Source organism: Lepidothrix coronata, unplaced genomic scaffold (assembly GCF_001604755.1).
Source record: "Lepidothrix coronata isolate B3197 unplaced genomic scaffold, Lepidothrix_coronata-1.0 Scaffold6, whole genome shotgun sequence".
NCBI classification, from domain to species: Eukaryota; Metazoa; Chordata; class Aves; order Passeriformes; family Pipridae; genus Lepidothrix; species Lepidothrix coronata.
The window spans coordinates 6,683,551-6,705,496 of NW_016690186.1; the positions used below are offsets into that span (position 1 = coordinate 6,683,551).

Below are 21,946 nucleotides of genomic sequence, written 5' to 3' on the forward strand. Positions count from 1 at the left end.
CTCTTTTCTTTTCTTTTCTTTTCTTTTCTCTTTTCTTTTCTTTTCTTTTCTTTTCTCTTTTCTTTTCTTTTTTCTTTTCTTTTATCTTCATTCTTTTCCTCCTTGTTTTTTGTTTATTTTTAATATTCTTAATATTCTTAGTATCTAGGTGACAAAAAGATACAGCTTTTGTACAACTATAATGGTAATTCACACTGGGTTTTTTTTAAGAACTGTCTCTGTTTTATAACTGCTCTTCCCCAGAGGTATTAATTGTTATAGTGCAGTCTTTCGGCAAGAATTATGTGAGTGTCTGTGCTTTTTAGCACTCCTTTAAGCACATAGACATGGGAAGAGTTGGAAGCCTGCCCACGGTTTTTATTGGCATTGCAGTGAGTTGATCTGTCAACCTGTAATGAAGATTGGATTGTCTCTTGTCACTGACTTCATACTGTCACATGCCAACTGTCCCTGTAAGGTACAGGGTTTCTTCCAGTCTAAATCTTTGTGAGTAGTACAGTGCACGGTACTAGGGTGAATCAGGTCTCCAAGAATGCCTCACTCCTGTGCAGCATGACAGAGGAACTCTAGCCTGAAATTGTTTTTACTCCTCCTTAAATTGGACTTCTGGCTCAATGAGGAAGTCTCAAAACTAAAGGTTGTCTGCACTGGCAATATGGGAACCATATGTATACCAGAAGTAGGGGTAGCTGGAATTACCAAGAGTCTTTCCAGTGAATCGTTAAGGTCATGAGAATATCTGATCTGTGGGGCTAGGTATGGTCATGAAGTCCTTTGAAGGAAACTTTCATCCTCCTAACAGAAAGAGGCAGCTTTCTCTCCCCAGGAGAGCTCTTCAGGAGCCACATGTGAATGCCTGATACAAAGCTGGGGATTTTTACATCATTTTGTAATTAAACTATTTGTTCCCTCATTTACCTCTAATGGCAGTACCAGAATAAGTTAAATCCAAGAATGACAAGGTTTCTAGCTGTTCTGACTTGAAAACTGCTGCTAAGCAAAACCCAAGCCCATGGTCTCCTGTTGAGGTGATGCATTTATTCTGCTCTCTTTAGACCCTGTGCTCATATTTTTGAGAAAAGCAGTACAAGTAACATTTAAAAATGTGCATGATATCAAAAATGTTGTTGTGTGTCCATTGCTACTGTTAGTAAACAATAACACTTCTCTCTTTACTCTTCCCAGCCAATTGACTTCGAGACCAACAGGTTGTTTGTACTTACTGTAGCTGCGGAAAATCAAGTGCCTTTGGCTAAGGGGATTCAGCATCCTCCTCAGTCAACAGCAACTGTGTCCATTACGGTTATTGATGTGAATGAGAGCCCCTATTTTGCTCCAAACCCTAAGCTTGTGCGTCAAGAAGAAGGGCTACTTGCTGGTAGCATGTTGGCAACTTTCACTGCTCAGGACCCAGATCGTTACATGCAGCAAACATCTCTAAGGTCTGTATAAATATTTTGCAGTTTTTTAACAACTGAAATGCAATATCTGTGTTCTGGAATGGGTGGAGAGCAAAAAAGACGACGTGAAATGACTGCATTTACCGTGGCATGCAGTTGTGCCAATACATCCTGTGTCTTTTGTGCAACTCTCTCTAGAGGGATTTTTGCCTGTAGAGAAGGTGACCTGACCAGCATTCATAGATGTGTAAGCTGGGTCACGTTCTCATCCTAAGCCCCATTTCATCAAGGTAGAATGCAGTTGTGCATCTGTGTTGATGTTACACCCCAACATATTCAGTCAGAGCAGACACATGCTTGTGTGAACTAAGATAATTTGTAATTTAAATTCATCAGTAGTTTCAACATGGCAGCAAAACCATATCAGATTGTTGATCAAATCTGAAGGGTTTTCTTTAGATTTATTCTCCATCAGTGCAAAGTGCTGCTGTTGTCTATCTTTTTCTACTGATAGCTATGATCATAATTTGAATAAAACTTTGCTAAATGAGACAAGAGAAGAAGACATGGAAATCTTAAAGCATTCTTTCTCATACCTCGTATAAAACATGGTCATTAACTGCGAAGCTGTAGCAGTGACTTGCCTTGGGTCAGAACTCAGCTTATCCAATATTTTTTTTACCTCATGTAGAAGAGATTCCAGAACTTACTTTCTGTCTTACCTTTCAAAATCAAGATTATTAGAATTTTATTTTCTCTTCATTGTGATATTTTGCTCGTTTCTGGACATAACTGTCACAGACATGACATCATGAGGACTTAGTGTCAGATACTAAGATAGCTTGCACTTGATTAATGTCAAAGGGCAAATTTATCAGATAGAAGGAGGGTTTTGAAAGACACTCCTCTTTCGAATTAAGATGAGAAGCATGCAGTAAAACTCTGAAAATTAAGTGATATTGGAAGTGCTAGAACAGCGTGAGTTAGTGCAACTATAACACTCTTTATCCATTTTTACCTCCCTCCGGCTCTTTGCACTGGATGAAACTTAGTATGAACAGCTCTGTAGGTATAGGAAAACCAAGAAGGATCCTTAATGAATATTTTAACTGAGTCTGGGTATTAATGTTATGTAGTTTATGGTAATTTTATGATCCTCCTGTTACATGATAATTTACATGGCAAGGGACTTCAAGAATCTAAATGCAGGACTGGTTTTAATATGTATTTTCAAGAATTTTAGTCATAGGGCTTGATAAATGGAAATTTGTGAAATACTGTCTCCAAATTCCAAAAATGTGTTCAGAATGCAAATTAAAATACTAATACTGTCTTTGTTGTCAATATTTATGTCAGCAAATAAATAACACAATTTATGATTAAATACACAGGTACTCAAAAGTTTCAGATCCTGCAAACTGGCTGAAAATTGACCCTGTTAATGGACAAATAACTACTACAGCTGTTTTGGACAGAGAGTCGATATATGTGCAAAACAATATGTATAATGCAACGTTTCTTGCTTCCGATAATGGTATTTATCAATATTGTATGTTTTTTTTCAAAAAGCTTTCTTTTGTGTGCTTGAATGCCTTTCAGTTTTACTGGGGCAGAAAAAAGCGTATGCTTAGAATACATCCAGTTGGAAGTCTCTATTCTATCAGACTTTGTATATTTCCTAGCTACCTGGGAAATGGTCTGAAAAATAATTCTCTGAGTTTGTAGAAAGGCACTGGCTTAGCTACATTAGTTGAGTTTACAGAAAATTGAAAAAAGCCTGCATGAGAGTGTGGTACATTGAGTGAATGCACAACATGAGTGGATTTTGTGGAAGTAACTTGTTGGTGGAGGGGTTTTATATTTTGCCACATTCAGGCTGCAGCAGTGCAGAGGGAAAAGGATCTTTTCATTGTCAGTTTGTTAATGACAATTGACACTGCTGAGAAATGAGTCCTTTGTTTTCAGCTGGAATGCTGTACTGTTCGTAGTTGATACCAGAAATATGGACAGATGCAGCTAGGAACATTCTCACATTAGAGGGAGAACTGAAAAACTGGGGCTATTTGCCTTGGTGAGGAGACAAATGGTAAAATTTTGTGAACTGGAAGCTAGATCAGCTGCTTCCATACTTTGGCTCTGTTTTGGAGAAGAAACATAAATGGAACTGGAAGATTATAGGAGGTAGAATGAGAACCATTATTAATTATACTAAGAAATTCAGTGCCAAATCTTCACGTAAATGTATGACTTCAGCAAGGTTTATGGAAGCATCACACATTTGTTATGGATAGGAAGAATGTTTAGAAGTAGCATCCTAAAAGTCAGTATTAGAAGGAATTTAAATAGCACGCTTGTGGTAAAGGGTGATCATAAGTCTTCAAAGTTACAAAATAATTTATCCAGAGGACAAACTATCAGAATTTTGCACCTTCTTCTTTGAAGCCTTTGATGTAGACCATCTCTGGAGATTAACTGTCTGATCAGTGAAGGGGTTGAGTCCCTGATGTGCAGATCTACAGTTATTTGCTGAATTTTGCTGAGTAGAACCATTTCTCTGAGAACAGACTACATAAGAATTAGTATGTTATGAGGAGCAGTGACAGTGTTAGATTGGTTTTGTAAAGACAGAATCCCAAAACTTAGGTAAACATGTACATGGTGATTGAAAAGTGTTGGTATAGCTTTAAGTAACTTTGCAAATGGAAACAGGTTTCATATTATTTTCTTTTCTTTAAGGAATACCCCCAATGAGCGGAACTGGCACACTTCAGATATACCTGCTGGACATCAATGATAATGCCCCCCAAGTGCATCCAAAAGAAGCCACCACTTGTGAAACACTACAGCCTAATGCTATTAACATCACTGCAGTAGACCCTGACATAGATCCAAATGCAGGCCCTTTTGCCTTTGAGCTGCCTGACACACCTGCTAGTATTAAGAGGAATTGGACCATTGTTCGAATTAGTGGTAATTAACATTATAGAAATCTTAATAATTTTTTAAAAAACTATGTCTTCCTGTATTTGACTTCGGTTTACTTTTTATTTCACAACACACACTGATTTTGTTAATAAGAACAGGAAAGCATCTTAGTGTAAGTTCCCCAAAGAACAAGAAATTTTAAGAAAGAAAAGAGAGTAACAGACTTCTGGATTACTGTGAACATAAGTGTCACGTAGTGGTTTGAGCAAGAAGTTAAGGCAGAGCTCAAAGATGAGCCATTTTTGCCAATACGATTTTAAACCCATGTGACCAATACATTACTTTTTAATAAGTGCCTTATTTTCACACACAGGTGATCACGCCCAGCTCTCCCTAAGAATCAGGTTCCTGGAGGCCGGTATCTATGATGTGCCCATAGTAATTACAGATTCTGGAAATCCACATGCATCTAGCACGTCCTTGCTGAAAGTGAAAGTTTGCCAGTGTGACTTAAACGGAGACTGCACTGACGTTGACCGTATTGTTGGTGCAGGGCTGGGCACTGGTGCCATCATTGCGATTCTACTTTGTATCATCATCTTGCTCAGTGAGTAGATGCCTTTCCTAATCCTAACTCCTTTATTCTTGTTTTGCAAGTACAGTCTTATGTTTTAGTCTCAGGTAGCTTGACAAAGACAGGGGAGCTATTAAAGTCTCAGGTCCAGGAATTGTTGCTGCATGGTTCGGTGTTTTGAACAAGTTTGAAAACTTTCTCATAGTACAGAATTTGGAGTCTGTGAGACAGTGTAACTAGCACTTGCATGACAGTCAAGCCCCACAGCGGATTTGTGAAAGAGATTTTCCATTTATACCCGTGGGCGTAATGTTACATCAGTGAAGTGACCAAGTTGAAGGTGCCGTTAGTCCCCAGACATCCAATCTCTTTTGTGCTGCTTGGTATTTTGTGGATTTGATGGCACCCACAGTAAGTAACAGTGATTTTAAGGAATGCCCTGGTGTGACTACTGTTGTGGTTCAGTTTAATGAAAATGGGCTGTTGGATGATTTTGGAATGTAATACATCACAGTCCTTCACATAAGGCCTGAGAGAAAGGCAGCTATGCAGGAACAAAGATGTTTAAGTACTGCATAAAGCTGTGCTAGTATTTTATTTTGTATCAAGTGCATTCAATAAGGGGAATGACTAAACATCATGACTAAGTGTCTGTCCTTTGTAGTAAATTAGATGCTAGCTCTCCTCCACATTATAGTTAAGTGATTTCCAATTGTGGTGGAACACAAGGAAGGGATTAGCCTGTTCATAGTATACTATGCACCAGTCTAGAACATAGAAAATTATGGAAAGGAGTAATTTTAAAAAAAATAATATTTGAGCCTGGCTAAGCCCAGGACTGTACACAGGCACACAGCATAATTGTTTTCTTGATACAAGATACATTTAAAATGTTGGCTATTAAATTAACAGAGCCTTATTGAAGGAGAGATTCCTTTCTGAATCTAGTGGTTTATGAAGCATAGTCTTTCTTAATTCTTTTCTTGACAAGTTTATTTTGCAGATCTGGAATGGATTTGTGACTTACAACCTTGAATATGTGATTGATTCCAAATCAAATTGCCTATGGAGGCCTGAGTTTAAACATTTCTTGCTTAAGCTGTCTCCTGTCAAATTTTTCATTTAAAAAACCCACACCTCATCCAGAACAGTCAAATCCAAATTCGTTGGCTTTTTTTTTTTTTATTTAAATCTTGGTGTTAAATTTGTGCAATTGTTCGTGGCCTTGTTTCAAAATTAAGACATGGTTTTGTTTCTTCTATTTTTATATTACAGTTTTAGTTTTAATGTTCGTGGTATGGATGAAACGCCGTGATAAAGAGCGTCAGGCAAAGCAGCTCTTGATTGATCCCGAAGATGATGTGAGGGACAACATTCTGAAATACGATGAAGAAGGGGGTGGAGAAGAAGATCAGGTAAGGAATGATTAGTGTTTTTTATGTATAGATTTGCACTTCACTGTGCACTTTATCTATTTTGTTTCCATTGACACATTATGGTAGCTAATTTTTACATTAAATACTGAAGGCAATAGGTGATGTTTTCAAAACATTAAATAAAACATTGCTTTCTTATGCTGGTTTTTTTGCAGTCCCAGATAAACCAATTGCTTGCCGTTTGGATAGGATGTAAAACCAATATCTTGCCCTGTTACAGCCTTCAGACCAGATTCCAGCTAAGGCTGTTATATTTAAGTGAAAGTTAAAATCCTCTCTCATTTATGTCTAAACTTTCTTCACTTTTTGTGTGGGATCTTGTTGTACTGAATCACCAGCTCAGAGTGTCTAATAGCATCTGATCCAAATATGACCCTTACTTGGTGGTAGGTGAATGCCTTTCTAGATATACAGTCATGTTGGGTATTGACAGATTGGCCACCACTGGGATTTCAAGCTTGGAAAGTATTTAGGTTTCAAGTAGCTGTCAGGGCACATCTGTGTTTATTCAAATACCTTTCCAAGCAGGTGCCATATGCATTTACTCTCATGTCACCTCTAGTTGAACCACTGCTGATATGTCAGAGGACTAGGACTGATGTGTATATGCTAAGAATAGCTTCTTTTTTCCTTCTCTCTCAAAGTTAGTGGATTTCCAAGCAGTGCGATTTCCTTCCTTCAGAGGAATTTTTATTAAGTGCTTTATGAACATGACAAACAGTAGATTTATGCACATTATTAGTGGTAGAAGTAAGTCTAATAATTACAAAGAGAGCAGTGGATATAATAGAGTCTAAGAAATTTTCCAGTTAAAAGCCTTGAAAAATTAAGTGTAATTCTGCCACACATCCCCAGTCTCAGTCATCTGGCACTTGAGTTGTCTGAAAAGTCTCTCCCTTCACTGGCACAGACTTTTATAGTTTCCTTCTGCTCATCTGTTTGTCTGAAATTTGTGTTCCCCTTAGTAATTTCCATGCTTCCTGCATTTCCCCAAGTACTGTTCCTACTTCCTGGCTTTTCTGCATAATGTTCTTTTTAAGCAGTTTGCAGAGGAAACCTCAGTTTATGCACTTTTGGAAAATTGCTTATGTTGTTAAATAAAATGAAAACAACCCTTTGAGTCTATGCATATATGCCAGTTGTTTGTACATAGATAGTTTGAGTACAAGAACTGCATCCTGTTTGTGCATCTGCTATTGTACAAAAGAATTACAAGTTTTTTATAAAAATTAAGGCTTCTCAGTGCTGTGAGAACTAATGTTTCAGTTCACATATCCTCAGCTCTTGTTCACCCATAATTCTCTGGAGGATCTGTTCAGCAGTTGTCGTGGAGTTTTGATTTTTAATTATTGTCCACACAACCCTCAGGACAGAGTAAGGTTCTCTTAGTATATTCCATTGGGAAGTCATAGGTGATGCTAGAGTAGTGTTGGGAGGGACTGTGGTGCAGATCAGAAACTTTAATCATTGTAACAGTTTACAATGACAGTAAAATAGAAATGGCTCTGAAGTCTCTCCTCTGGCCTTCTTGTACTGTGCACCTCTCCAATGGAAGTGCTGTCTTAGTGAGAGGTACTGTGGCAGGAGGTAACATTCCGTGAATGCCATAGAGATTAGAGGGATGTAAACCATCCATAAACACAACCTTTCACCAGCAGTGAATGAGGGTACTGCAGGCAATGAAAGGATAAATTGCAAATGGGTGGAGTAGCAGTAAAATAGTAAGAAATGTGAAATTAGGATCATTTCTTCTCGCTGTGAGCATAGAAAGCATCTAGTCACAGAGAGGTTTGAGGGCTTCACAAAAGATTCAATGATTTTTATCCACAAAACCCGTACTTACTTTCTTAAGACAAATTTTAAAGCCACTATTGCAATTTAATTATCTTTGCTGCCAGACATGTTCAGGTACACTCAACCATTGAGCAGTAGACTGGTCTCTGAGGGTTTAAACCATCTTTACACACACCACAAATGTAACAAACAAGTCAGGAAGAAGAAAATAAATGCTCACAGAAAATATAACAAACTTTCATAACCACTTACGTAGCTGGAGTTTTAGACCACTGGTAGGGCAAAAAGAGGGTAGATTCTACCATAGCTTCAAAGCTAGGAATTTGTTCCTATCCAGAGTGGCTGAAAAGAGAGCACAAACTTTTCATGTAGGCACTTATTTTTCTGTCTACAGTGGATGATGTAAAAAAGTTCTGTCTTGCTTTTCAGGGAGCTTCTTTTACTTTATTTTGATTTGTCATTTTGTAAAATCTAAATTCTGCCTGTGCTTAACATAGAGATAATAGTTCCTAGGTTTGTTTCTTCCTGGTTCCGTCCTGGCCCCCCTCACCTCCTTTGCCCAGGAGAAGGCGGGAGGATTATATTTCATTTGATTTTATTTGGTTTTGCAGACATTTTATATGAGATTTAAGAACTTGGAATGCAAAGCTTTTCAAATGTCCCAAGTTCTCTACAAGTAGTAATCTCATTTTGGCAAACTGTGGCTTAGCAAAATACTGCATAAGCAAAGCTGTGTGCAGAACATGGTGGGCAAAGGATGTTGGCTATAAAGATCTTTACATTTTTGTCAAAGTTAAGAAAAACATTTAATTTTAAAAGTGAAAATGTTCTAAAAAAGCATGGGACTGACATCAAAAATGTATTTTCAGAATGAGGCGTCATAGGCTAAATCTGCCATTGTTCTACTAAAATCAAAAAAACTTATTTCATGGTCAATCTTCGATCCAGAAGTCACCAGCAAATGACAGAGGAAAATACTCTGTATCAATATTAACGTTTTATGGTGCATTGTCCCCAAAACCCTCAGGATTGATTAAACAAGCAGCTTCAGTAGAAGGCAGAACACAAGGTGACTCAAACACAGAGCCATCCTACCCAGGGTACATTGCCTGCAGTGAAATAGAAGGGAATACTCAAAGCTTCCTGTGAATCTTAGTGAGAACAATATTTTAAAAGCTTCAGATATTTTCATAATCATTACCATTACCTCTATTTATAGCTAGCAAATTACTTTTTAAAATCACATGCTTTTCTAGATGAATACTAGAAAATTTTCCCTGTGTGGCTTCATATTTCCCAAATGTTTAGGTAACTTGAATATATGGCTGGTAGGGCTTGAAGATAAGTGATAGAACTTTTAGGACTCTCTGTATCCTGAACCAAATTACTTTTAAACTTGTGGCTTTTCTCTTAAAGTAATTGATTTATTTGAGAGGTTTTATTTATTTATTTTGAAGCTATGCAGTTGGGTTTCCTGAGCTGTCATGGCAGACCCAGAAACATCTAAAACATGTTTAGCATGTTCCTTTCAAACTCTTTGTATGTTCTATCAGAGTAATGTCTCCCGTAAAAAATTTGATGTGTTCAAATTCTAGATAAATTTCTCTGAGTCATAGCAACTGCCAGCAACAAGGTGAAATTCCTGTTTGGTTTTGCTTGTGTATTTTTTTTTTTAATCCTGTGCTAGGAATTCTAAGGAATCATGATGTGAAATCTGTAATAAAAGAGCAATTTAGTCCATTGTGTAGGTCTTCTGTTAATCCCATCTGATGCCATCTTGGCCTGCTTTGTTTGGTGTGACAGACTGAATTCATGTAAAGAAAATTGAGGATCTTGAATGATTCAGTCTTCCTCTAACCCGACATAGTGTACGCAGGGTCATGTTATATCCACAACATTTCAGAAAAATCCTTTTAATTCTCTAAGTCAAAAAAGGTTTTGATCTGTGGGTCAGCCTGCTCACCACTGAAGAGCGTTGTCAACACTGGAAATGTTCTGGACTGCTTTCACCTAAACTTGTGTTCCTCAGAAAAGTAGGCTGAAAAACGGCCTCCAAAAGCTTTGCAGCTCTCCTGTTGTTCCAGGCAGAAACTCTTTCTTGGTTTTGTGAAAGATCACTGTACTAGCAGAAGCTGGGAATAAAGGAGGAATGAGAGGATGCAGAGGTGTTCCTGAGTTCTTCTCAGGATTTTGTTTACTATTTTCTGCTTTTAACAGTTTAGCTACCTGACTTATAGGGGAGTGGGCCATAAGAGACTTTGAGTCAACATCATTCCACAGAAGTCAATGGGACTGGTTTGCTGTGGGGGAGAAGTGTTGTTCATTTTGTGGTTAGTTTTGGTTTTTTTTGTTAAACCTTGGTATTTTGTTTTCTTTTTTCTAAAATTAATCTTAAGCTCATTGGGGTGGGGGACAGTATACTTCTTTATATTCTGAAGCGGATGTGCCTAGTTTAGGTTCAGATTAAGAAACTGGTAGTGACTGTCTTGATTATTAATGGATGCATAATCTACAGTTTGTAGTCGTTTAGCAAATGGGGCGTTGTGAGGTACAAATGGCGAAAATTCTCCCCTGATACAATGTGCTGTGAACTTATAACACCATTCTCAGTTCCAAGTACCAAAACATGCTGTTGGCCAACCATTAAAGTGCTTAGCACGTGTCTGCAGCATAGTTCAGGCACATAGCACATCACAACCCATAAGCATCACTAATTCATTTTCGTCGCATATCTCGGGTCATTATTTGTGTGACTTACATCGAGGCAGTGGGTGCTTGACTGGGATATGTGCAGCATATGTCAGCCTGATAACTGTGATACATTTTTTTTTTCATTTAATTGCTTTTTTATACATCTCATTGCACAAGATGATTCTCTCCTCTCCCTTGAGCTCATTTCTATAATGTTTTTTGCATTTTAGTAGTACTCCCTCATGCAGGTGGTCCTGTTGAAACAAGTTGCCCGAGCAGGGGGGTGGTACGCTTTGAAAGTGTTGCAGATGAGCTGTTTTGAACATGTATGTTAATCTAACCCTCAAATCTCTTCAGCACAAGAGTTCCCAATGCAATGATTTTACTTTATTCAAAATAGTTTTCTTTCTGAGGATTCTGCATGGTCCTTCCTGTATCACTTCTTTATTTGGCATTAGTCAATAGCTTGCTTTTTGTCATGTTTTATTACATTCTTATGTAAAAAAGAAAAATAGTAGCATTTATTTCAATGGTGTTAATAGCATTAATAAAAGCACAGTGATTTACTGTTATGTGTGCAGGATCTAAATTCTAAACAGAAATTGCATCTTTATAGAAAGGGTAGCTTTGTTTCAGCATTTGTGTGTCATAAATAAAAGCAAATTAAGTAATCCTTCCGAACTTGTGTGGGTTTGGTTTTTTCCCTTATTGTCATAACTTTCTGTATGCCTACATTTTAAGATTATATTAGTCTTCTGTGCTTGATCTTGTTACAACCTCTGCTGTATACATGATAATGGTCCTTACTTACTAGATAAACTTTATAAATCCATCTGATTATATCTGTTTTTCACCGCCCTCTCTGAGTGTTATTCAGATAATTTACTCTCACTTTCTAACCTTTATTTTGCATTGCATTAAAGATGGAACATGTTTTATGTTCAGCAGTTTTAAAGGTAACAAATGAAATAATGGTTGCTAGGATATACCCTATGAATATACAATATTATAATTAAAAAGTAGTTATTTTGGGGATCGTGTTTGCTTACTAAGATGGTAGCTTCAATTTTTTGAATGAGTAACTCATACAATGCTCCTGTGGAGGAATTACTGTCATTCCTTGGTGAATCCTTATTTCATCATATGAAAAGTCATGTTACCATAATTCCATTACAAATTTGTTTTATTTTATCATATCTAAGACCTCTGCCTGTTACTGTGTTTTATCTGCAGCTGGAGTTTAACTTTCACCTTTTTTATTATTAAAAAATTGAGCATCTTGATTATCTTAAAAATTACTAACTTGTAATACTCCAGTTGCATCCATAATAAAAAAAAATAGGAAAAGCAATATGGCAGAAATTAATCTAAAAGCAAGTGGCAAATAAAGAGCAACTGTTGGCACAAGTACTTTAACTGGCCTCCCACCTGCAGCCTACATCTAGTCAATCCTCTGTGCTTTATTTTTCTTGAAGTCCCATTTTTTCAGCAAATGTAAGATTTAGGGTGGATTGGAGCATTATGCAGTACTCAGGCAATATTTTAAGTGCAAATTTCTAACAGTTGTTTAGGGTGACGTTTGGTGGGTTTGGTGGTAGAATGGTAAGATATAGCAGCATTGGGGTTTGCGTCCTTTTTCTTTGTTTTTAAAAGACCTCAGTGGGAACATTCAGCTTAAAATATTTCTTCCCTTTCATTCAGCTTAAAATATTTCATCCCATTTCACTTGGAATAGACAGCAGTTGTCTTTGGAACGCAAAGGAGAATGCATTTTTTATCCGTAGGTACTTCATGTCATAATTTGCTCTGTTCTCTTTGGAAAATAAAAAAATGAGTTTATACTAAGGCACCATCCTGTAGAAGGGGCAAATGAAATGCAAATTTCTGCCAATGTTGCTTTACATGCAATTAAACCACAGCAGCTGATTGTGTTCAGTGAATGACACCATCAAATTAAGTGATCTGATGACAATTAAGTTGATTGTTTCCTGTATGGAGATAGATCTGAACTTTCATATTTCTTTGCAAAGGCTGCATCCTTTGAAAATGAGAAACAGGTGTAGTGTATTTGTTATATTACTCATATTTCCAGGCCTATGTTCATGACTCCCAAAGCTTTAGTTCTGTAGAAGGTAAAAACCCGAGTCACCCCTAGAAGTGTATAACACAGTCTCATGAGCAGCCAGGAAATAAACGGAGAGCTCTGAGATAACAGAGAAGCCAGATTCATAAATCATTAATGAATGTCAGTCAGATTCCAGGTACTACACTATTATAGTGGAAAGCTCAATTTAGATGTAATATATTACAATATTTTCAGAGTTTTCCTATCTCAAAAAAAGTCAATCCTGTCTATGCATAGCATTTTATAGTTTCAGTAAGTTGTAGTTTCATTCTGTTGTTTGCAGTTCTGCTTTTTAATGTTCCAGTAAACATTCATATAAGGCAGGTTCAGTTACTGTAAGAATTTTTACTTTAAGGTTTTTTCCCCAGAAACTAAATAAATCTTCAAATTTAGAACAGCTAATCCAGGAGAAAGAAAAATGAAAGCTGTATAAAACTAGAAGTTTCTGAGAAACTCTTATTTCCTGACCTATCCTCCTCTTTTTTTTTTTTTTTCACGGATTGTAGGATCTGTTAAATGTCAGTCAGAAAGTGAGTTACTTTTAAAAAAATCTCTTCTGCTGTAACTGATGACTGCTGCATGAGGGCTTATTACTCAGGTGCTGTTCTAGGAATAGCTGCCTTGCCCAAGAGGAAGTTGTTTAAGGAGATTTTGAAGGCTGCATTTTCTTGTTTCTCAGTGATTACTGGGGAATATAAAATAGCCTTTTCTTTTATTCTGGATGTTTTTTCTATTCAAGTTGATATACTTGGACTCTGCATATTCTTAAAGAAATGCTTTTTGGGGTTTTGGAGACTTCTGCCTACACATCTGGTAAGGAGGTTAATTCGTAGGACCTGGGTAGCTGATTTTGACATTGAGCACTGTCTCACTGGGATCTCACATCTCAGGAACCTAAGGTGTGAACTAGTAATGGTGTAAGTCTTTGCTAAATCTGTCTAGAACTAAGTGAAGCTAATAAGGTCAATGTTGTAATCAACTTGGAGGGGAAGGGATTATTGGGGTTTTTTGGGGGGTTTGTTTGACATTCATTGATTTTGCAAGATGCAACTTCTGATAAAATGTCCTTTTAGTACATCATGATTTTATTTTATTAAGAGCAACCAGTTGTTGCTTTTTAATACGTATGTCAAGGCTTTTTTCAGCAAGAACAAATAGCAATGCCAAAGATGCTAACCAAAGAGACAGAAATGCTGGTGTTGCATCAAGAGAGTTCTACTGATAAAGCATTAAGGTTGTCATCTCTTTAACCACCTAAAAGGTAGCTATAGTGTCTTCAATGATCATAGGTCCCTTAATAAACAGGGGGAAAGACAAGGGATTGTTCAGCTTGCTTCACTTAGATTCCTGTCACAGAATGTGAGGTTTCTGTTTCCCTGTTGCCTGTAGACTGTAGACTGGGAGTATCAGATTATCTTAAGTTTCTGATATCTAAGGCCCGAGTTTTTTCTAGATGCAAAATGGGTGCAAATGTAGTGGCCATCCAATACAGAAAAACTAATTAGATCCTCTCTTCCATTAACAGTCTAAGTTTGTCCAGAAGTTTGAGGAGAAAAACTCAAACCCTTTGGATTTGCTTAAGTCCAAACTGAAGGAAGGGAAAGAGTTATTTGTTCCAGAATTGCAGGAATTAGGCCTAAACAGTGTAAATAAATGCCTTGGACAAAAATTAGCAGGCCCATGAATTAATTCTCACAACTTTCTCTGAAGTACACCTCCAGTGGAGGGACAAGTCTTGTTCCTCAAGAACTGCTGTCAGTAGTCTCTCAGCAGATTGTAATTATGAACAGGTTATATGGAAAAAGACTGGCGCAAAAACCAAAACACTGTTGACTTGTGGTCCTGAAATCAACAGTAAAAATAATGACCCAGAATATTGTTCAAAGCTGGATGTCCCAGCTTACCCCAGCATGTCTTGTTCTCTCTCTGATGAGGTGCTTTTCCATTTAGCTGTCAATTCTGCGGTTAACTATCTTAACAAACTCTGCTTGGGGCTAACCTTAAAGTCTGTTCAGAAGCTTTAGGTAATATGTGAAAAGCTTTCCCACTTTTCTATCTGTGAAAGCAGCACTGAGTGAAGAGATGGAACTTCAGCAGCCCTGAACAGCTTATACCCTGGCACTTTAGAACATTTTTACTTCTGTTACTTTGCAATAATTGAGTAGAGTCAACTTTAGACAGAATGTTGAAACAGCTGGAGTCGTTGCATGATGCTGTGTTTGCCTGGCACTAAAGCAGTTTGGGGAGATGGTGGATGACTTGCCCATACTCAGCTGATGCACAGCTGGTATTGATTCCAATGATACGAGGGGTTTGAGAGTCCAAGGTAATAAGTACAATGGATCTTCTCTTCCTGTCTGGACACTAATAGACCTGCAAAATAAATTTCCTCTGACATAAGGCTAAATGGCAATGTCATAAATTACCCTAGAAAAGAAAACCAAAGTGAGAGTCCATGTAAGGACACATTCTGCACTGCTGTTACCTCATGGATGGCAGTTTTTGCTGTGATTTTAGCTATGAGAGCTTGGATATGTCTCAAACTGTAAATACACACAAAAAGATGTCCTTAAGTGTGAAGATACTAGACTGACTGACTTGATTTGTTTTACATTTCTGTATGACCACTAACCAGTAAAAAAGAATTGTGTGCATGTATGCATGGGTGGAAAAAAAAGTCTTCTCTGTCTAGAATTGAAATGACCAGAGACTCTTCAGGTTTTAATACGTTTTTATTTTACCATACCAATTTGAAGTCCTCCGTAATGAAATGCTTAGAATTGAAAAAAAATGTATTTTTCATTTCTCCCTGTTGATGTTTTCCACCTTTATCTCTTGGGTGGGTATGAAAAGCACTCGTGTTACATATTTATAAATTTTAAAAAGTACATTCTTCTCTTTTTGATAGGATTTTCTGATAGCATGTCTCTAAACTATTTTGATTTTACGTAATAAAAAGGAAAAGGATAAAAAGTTCCATTCTGTTTACTTTTCTCCAATTCATACCGCTTCCTGGAGATCACTTACTATTCTGTTTGGTACATGAAGTACCGAAGGGTAGGAGTTACAGCTCTGCCTCAAGGAACTTGTAATCTAATTAAAGCATATGAAACTGTGTTCTCAGATCTCAGTGGAGCTGTTCCACCTTTTTTTTGCCTATATATTTGTGTGCAATCATCTGAGGACCCAAGTAACAAGAAGGTGTAGTGGATTTGGTAATCAGTTACTGTTCTCCTCACAGACCACCATCACGGCTATCAACAGACTTCTCCTCATGTTGGAAGTCTGGTTTTGAGGGTGCAGTAGGTCACGCTCTGAAAAAGGACCTACATCCCATGAGGTAACAGCAGAAGTAAAAGCTTGCATTCCTTTCTTGAGAAGCCAGTAAGAAACTAATAAAAATCTAATTGTCTGTGCAGATGACTTCCAGCAAGCTGTGATTATAAATAAGATTTTTTCCAGAACATCACTGTCGAAAAATGGATATTGATGGTTGATGAAGTAGCTTATTTAGGATGCTTTTTACCCTGCCCCACAAATAATCCAAGCAGTTATCTGGCATATGGTAGAGTTGGCATGAGCCCCCATCTACTGATAGTTCTTGAACGGCATCCTAGAGCACGACTACCCTCTCGACATGACCACAGTGAGATCGTGGAGTCAGGTGAATGACAGTGCTGAAATGCATCTACTGTGCAAAGAGAACTGTGGTGTATCTATCTTAAATGCATAAACATTGATCTGATTAAAACTTTTACATACATAGACATTGCATATTGGAATTCATAGTGCTGTGCTAACTTCTTCAGTATGCCAGAGTTTGAAACTGTGGCATCAAGTGCTTAATGAACAGATTCATGAGTAATCTCTAGAAAGTGCTTAGAATTAAGGCCAAATCTGAGGAGCTTTGTACTTCTTACGACATTTTTCCCCCCTTTGGCTTTCGTATTATGGAAGCCACATGAAATCAGCAAGGAGTCTTAAATTCATTCTTTGAAGATATTAGAAAACGCTGCAGAGCACTGTGCTTGCCCTTTTCTCAGAATGGGTGATATTTATCTGCTTAGAAAAATGAGGCTTGGATTTGGCATCTTTGCTCTATGCAGTAAATTATTGTTACTAGGTAAAGTGTTTAGTCTCTTAATAGTACTACTCAAATCCTTACTTCTCAATGGAAAACTTATGAGAAGCTCTACAAATCTGATGGAATAGAATCAAAATGGTAGATGCAGAGAGTATAAATCAAATAACATCCTGTTGGTATGCAAATAACAATATTACTGACTTATTCTCAGTAAGCATTACAATCCTGAAAATAGGACCTCAGGTGAAATTGTACTTTGGGTTTTCCCTTTTTTCCTCATCATATCTCTCCCTGACAGATATTGTTTGAAATTCTGCTAACGTCCTGTCTGTGTTTCATATTTTGCAGGATTATGACTTGAGCCAGCTCCAGCAGCCTGACACTGTGGAACCAGATGCCATCAAACCTGTTGGAATCAGACGTCTTGATGAAAGGCCAATTCATGCAGAACCTCAGTATCCAGTCAGATCAGCTGCTCCTCATCCTGGGGACATTGGGGACTTCATTAATGAGGTAGAAGAGTGAAAAAGAGTTTCCTCCTAAGATCTGATAGGCTTTTATATTTTGTTTATTCTACTCTGCATGAGTAGCTGTTATGTTAGAACATAATAACTTTTTAAAACATCCTTAGACAATTAAAATTGTCTTGCTAGACAGAAGTAAATATGTTCTTTTAAAGTGCAGGCAAATTTAATTAACTTATTCAAACAGAAAGAGAAGATATATCAATTAACTTCTGTACATTTGTATTAATTACATTCATAATACGTTATCAGCTGCAACCACAGTATCTCCAAGCAGGATTATTCAGTGGGTTCCAAGTAATAAACAGACTAACAAAATTATAGAGTAGGCTAAATTCATTTATTAACTCACAGTAATTTAATCGTGGAAGAAGTTAATTTTCATTCTCCTCATACATTACTCTCTAAATCCAGATAATAGTGGAAATTCACTGCCTTCAATAAGACCAAAGGAATTCCATCAAATACAGTTAGTGAACAGGGCAACTAAATTAAATGTTATATAAGTGTTTTTAATACTACTTTTCTTGTCATAGATCTTTCAAAATTTTGCATTATTTTTGATTCTTCAGTCTAGTAAAGATAAATGTAATTAAGATTCAGACTATACCAGATTTGAGGGGCCTCTGGTGGTCTAGTGGTTAGGGTGCAGGACTCTCACCGCTGCGACCCGGGTTCGATTCCCGGCCCCCCGGGCAGATGGAGCTCGTCAGCCCTGTAAGGCAATCCATCTAAGAGAAGGTCACTCTAAACAAACCTACGTCTTGAGGACCTCACTGCCACTGTCCAAGCTTGCTCGGCCCCGGCAGATGAACCTCAGGATTAAAGGGTGGGCTCAGTTCAGCGCACGCTGTGTCTCACCTAAAAAATCCACTGCGCAGGCTCAAAGGGTTAATGACCTTTCCCAAATCTTCGCTCGCGAAGACTGACCATTATTATTATTATACCAGATTATTCACAGTTCTGAAAGAAATGCTCCTACAAATATTTGTTTCATTATTTCTGTCACTAGTCAGTCTCAAATCATGGGCGTTGTGGTACTTATGATAGAATGTGTTTCCTTTGTTTGCTGGTTATAGAAAAAAAAGGTTAACCTGAAATTTACCACTATTTTTTACTATATTCTCTACATGAATAATTGTAGCTTATTATTTTCTCTACTTTTCTCATATCTTCTTTGGTAGCTAGACCTGGACACATTCTGCAGAGTATTGCAGAACTGTTTCTGCCAACGTGTTTATTCTTGTTTGCCTTGAAGAAAAATCAGGCTAATATACTACAGTCTTTTGTGTTAGAAAGCTGCAGAAAATTGTGTTTGCCTCTTTTATGTATACAGCAATACAGTTGGAAAAAGATCTACAGGAAATTGACTAGCAGGAAATGTCCAAATATTCTTATATAACATTGTATTTTAAGAGACTTCAGGTTTTTGCATGCATTACACCTCTAAATATTACAGTTATAACTGGCTTCTGAAAATAGTGGAGAAATGGGACAATAAAAAGCCCACATTGTTGGTCAAGGCAGTGTACACACAAAAACTTCCTTGTGCTTCCTCACCTTCTTCCAAACGATCAGAGATTCCCATCCTGTTCTGACACAGCTGTGACCAGGCACTGTCCACCTGGCAGGCAGTGGCACAGAACCCTGATTTTTCTTGTTATCAAAGCAGCTGTCAAGCTCTGTTACAGAGCAAATGGGTGTGTTTCTCCTGGAAAGCCAGGAAGGGGCCAGAGTTTGTCTAGCCTCCTACAATTTTTAAATTACTTAGCAAGCTGTTCTTGCAATATTATTTTTCAGTAGGCTATTGCTCTTGAAGGCGAGGGCATCAATGTGTGCACGTGGAGCTGAAGAAACAGAACTTGCTGGCTTGATTTAACCCAGTATGTTTATATCGCAGTGAGGATGAGCATGGAGCCGTTTTCTTCCTGCTGTCTACTGTATTATATCACTACCTCCCTTTATGCTTCCCCTTACCACCCACCAAAAAAGAAGGCTTCTCCCAGCTATTCTTGCACAGTGAAATAACGTCATTAATGTCATTGACTCTAAGATAAACCTTGGAAATATATACGAAGTTAAAGAAAACATGGCAATTTTCTTGTCTGCAACTTAGCTCAGAATTAATTATATCCTCTGACTGAAAGGAACTATATGAGGTATTTTCTATGTTTTAAGCATTATGTATTTAGCGTATCTTCTTCATAAGGTATTTCTTTCTTAGGATTTCACAGCAATGTATCATTTTACTGTGGGGCCTAACCCTCTGTCAAGCAGACAGTAGCCACCCAAAGGTTGTCGATGCTCTGTCTGTTTTGCCAAAAGTCTGAGCAAAATGGACAATGGTGATTCTAAAATGTCTTGGGTGTGTGGGGGGGAAATAGGTCTTTCACAGTAGTATTCACTATTATAGTTAAATTTCAAAATTATCAGTATCTAGAGCATAAACATTCAGACTGCACAGGTTTTCAGACTCTCTTCAGAGAACTCCCTTTGCAGTCCTGGTAAGATTATACTAAACAATTTGGTAAGTTTCTCTCAGTTTTACTTGAAGTAAGTGAAATAAATATCTCAAGTAAAACCTATACCAGATGTTTCTTAGAGCAGTTCATCCAGATGATAGACTGAGCTGTAAGAATAACATAGCGGGATAAGAAAGAGCAAAGTTCATATATCTCTGTGTCCAACTTCATTATTATTATTAGATGTAACTTTTCCTTGGGCATTTCTAATCCAAACCACTCACAAAACTAGCCCAGTCACTAGCTGAGCAGGGAGAGGCTGCCTTTGAGTTGTCAGTACCTCAGTAGCAAAGTCTGTATTTATCCCCTTGGTTTGAAAAGATGCAACACTTTTGGAGATGTCTGCTCTTTGGAGATGTCTGCTCTTTTGGAGGACTTGACCTTATTCCCAGAGATGCTGCTCAGTATGATCCTTTGGGAGAATTAATTTAGTCTGTTGAATGTTCACCAGCACCTCAGAAACACAGCCAGCATTGTTCAGATTAGCCTCTGAATTACTCCAGCCTTTGACAAAAAAGAACTTGATTGATTTCAGTTTTTAGCAGGTTTAGCTACTGTTGCCAAGAAAGCATGTTTGGGGTTTTTTTCTTATTATTTTTATTACAGAGTTATAAAACAAAAAGTGAAAAAGACCTAGTGGGTCATTTTGGGTTTTTTTTCCTTTTAGCAATACTGCGTTTCTCCTTGTATATTATTTTCTAGCTGTCATCCATTGTGTTAAATCTACTTAACTCACTGAGATGTGCATAAATAAGAGTATTTTGTAGCGTTCTGATGACTTCTCAGTTGAAAAACAGTTAAAAGCATGATAAAAAGTCATGTGTTTTTATAACACTTAGAAAGTTGAGATAATATCTACAGATCTATGAACTGTCTAAAATAAGAAGGTTCCAGAGGTATCTTATAGTCAAAATATGTTTTGCAGGCATAAGCTAAATGACCTTGGGGACTTTGTTGTTTTGTCTGTTTCAATGGATAGATGAATCTCTAATTTAAGAGGGGAAGGGAAAAACCTCCTTTTCTTCCAGTCCACTGTACAAACAAGTCAGTGAAATAAGTCATGTGTTATTAAGAATCCTCTGTAGACCTTGTTTTCCATTTTGAGCCTTTTAAAGCATAACCTGCAGAGTGTGGAGCATAATTAACACTTAGAATAGTCAGAATTTGCAGGACAGTATAAATTAGTCCTGTTTGAAGTAGCTTTGTTAATCCCGTTTCCAAGAACCACCTATATTGTCCCCAGAAATCTCAAGCAAATTATATTGTGGTGGAGAGTTTGTGGCTAAGAATATGTTTATAATCAATCGAGGACATAGCCTGAGGTAAACTAAATTTAAATTACAAACTAAAAGTCTCATCCCATGAGGACATGGAGGACCCTCAATTCATTCTTGGTAAATGGTTATTGATAGGGTGCACCTCCATGCAGAATAGAGTCCCTTCAATGTTTTCTGTTTTCTCTTGTCAAATCAAAAAATGGTTCCAGATATAAACTATTTTTTTTTATTTCCCTGGAGGACTCTGTTCTTCCTTTCCTTCTCATCAAAAGTCTGCTGAATCTGATTAAGTAGTAGAATTAATGAAAATAAAAGCATTACATTTTGTAATGTTTCATGTTAATTCAAGATTTGAAGGGTTTTCTTTCCTTTGATTTGAGAGAAACTGAGAATGCTACACGTACTAAGGCAAGTATAACTTGCACTCTAGATTCTCCCATTCTGCCCCTTATCTCGTCCTTAGTGAAAGTTGCTACAACTTATATAAAAGAGAAAGAGGAAAAAAGTGAGATTGTGACTTAGTCTGTTTTAGGTCTCAAGCTGACCTTTGTGTTGCCATAGTTCTTCTGCGACTTCTTGCTGTGCACTGGTGGT

The 21,946-nt window shown here is 37.4% G+C and overlaps 1 protein-coding gene across 5 annotated transcripts in view; it reads left to right on the forward strand.

Moving 5' to 3' along the window:
• CDH2 (cadherin 2) overlaps window positions 1-21,946 on the forward strand; it is a 119,512-nt gene that overhangs the window by 93,115 nt on the left and 4,451 nt on the right. For all 5 annotated transcript variants that reach the window (XM_017832884.1, XM_017832894.1, XM_017832913.1 and 2 more), the window contains exons 10-15: window positions 1,186-1,442; window positions 2,792-2,934; window positions 4,137-4,370; window positions 4,699-4,932; window positions 6,175-6,314; window positions 17,378-17,542. In XM_017832884.1, coding sequence (XP_017688373.1) covers window positions 1,186-1,442; window positions 2,792-2,934; window positions 4,137-4,370; window positions 4,699-4,932; window positions 6,175-6,314; window positions 17,378-17,542 — 1,173 coding nt within the window. The remainder of the gene's footprint in view (window positions 1-1,185; window positions 1,443-2,791; window positions 2,935-4,136; window positions 4,371-4,698; window positions 4,933-6,174; window positions 6,315-17,377; window positions 17,543-21,946) is intronic.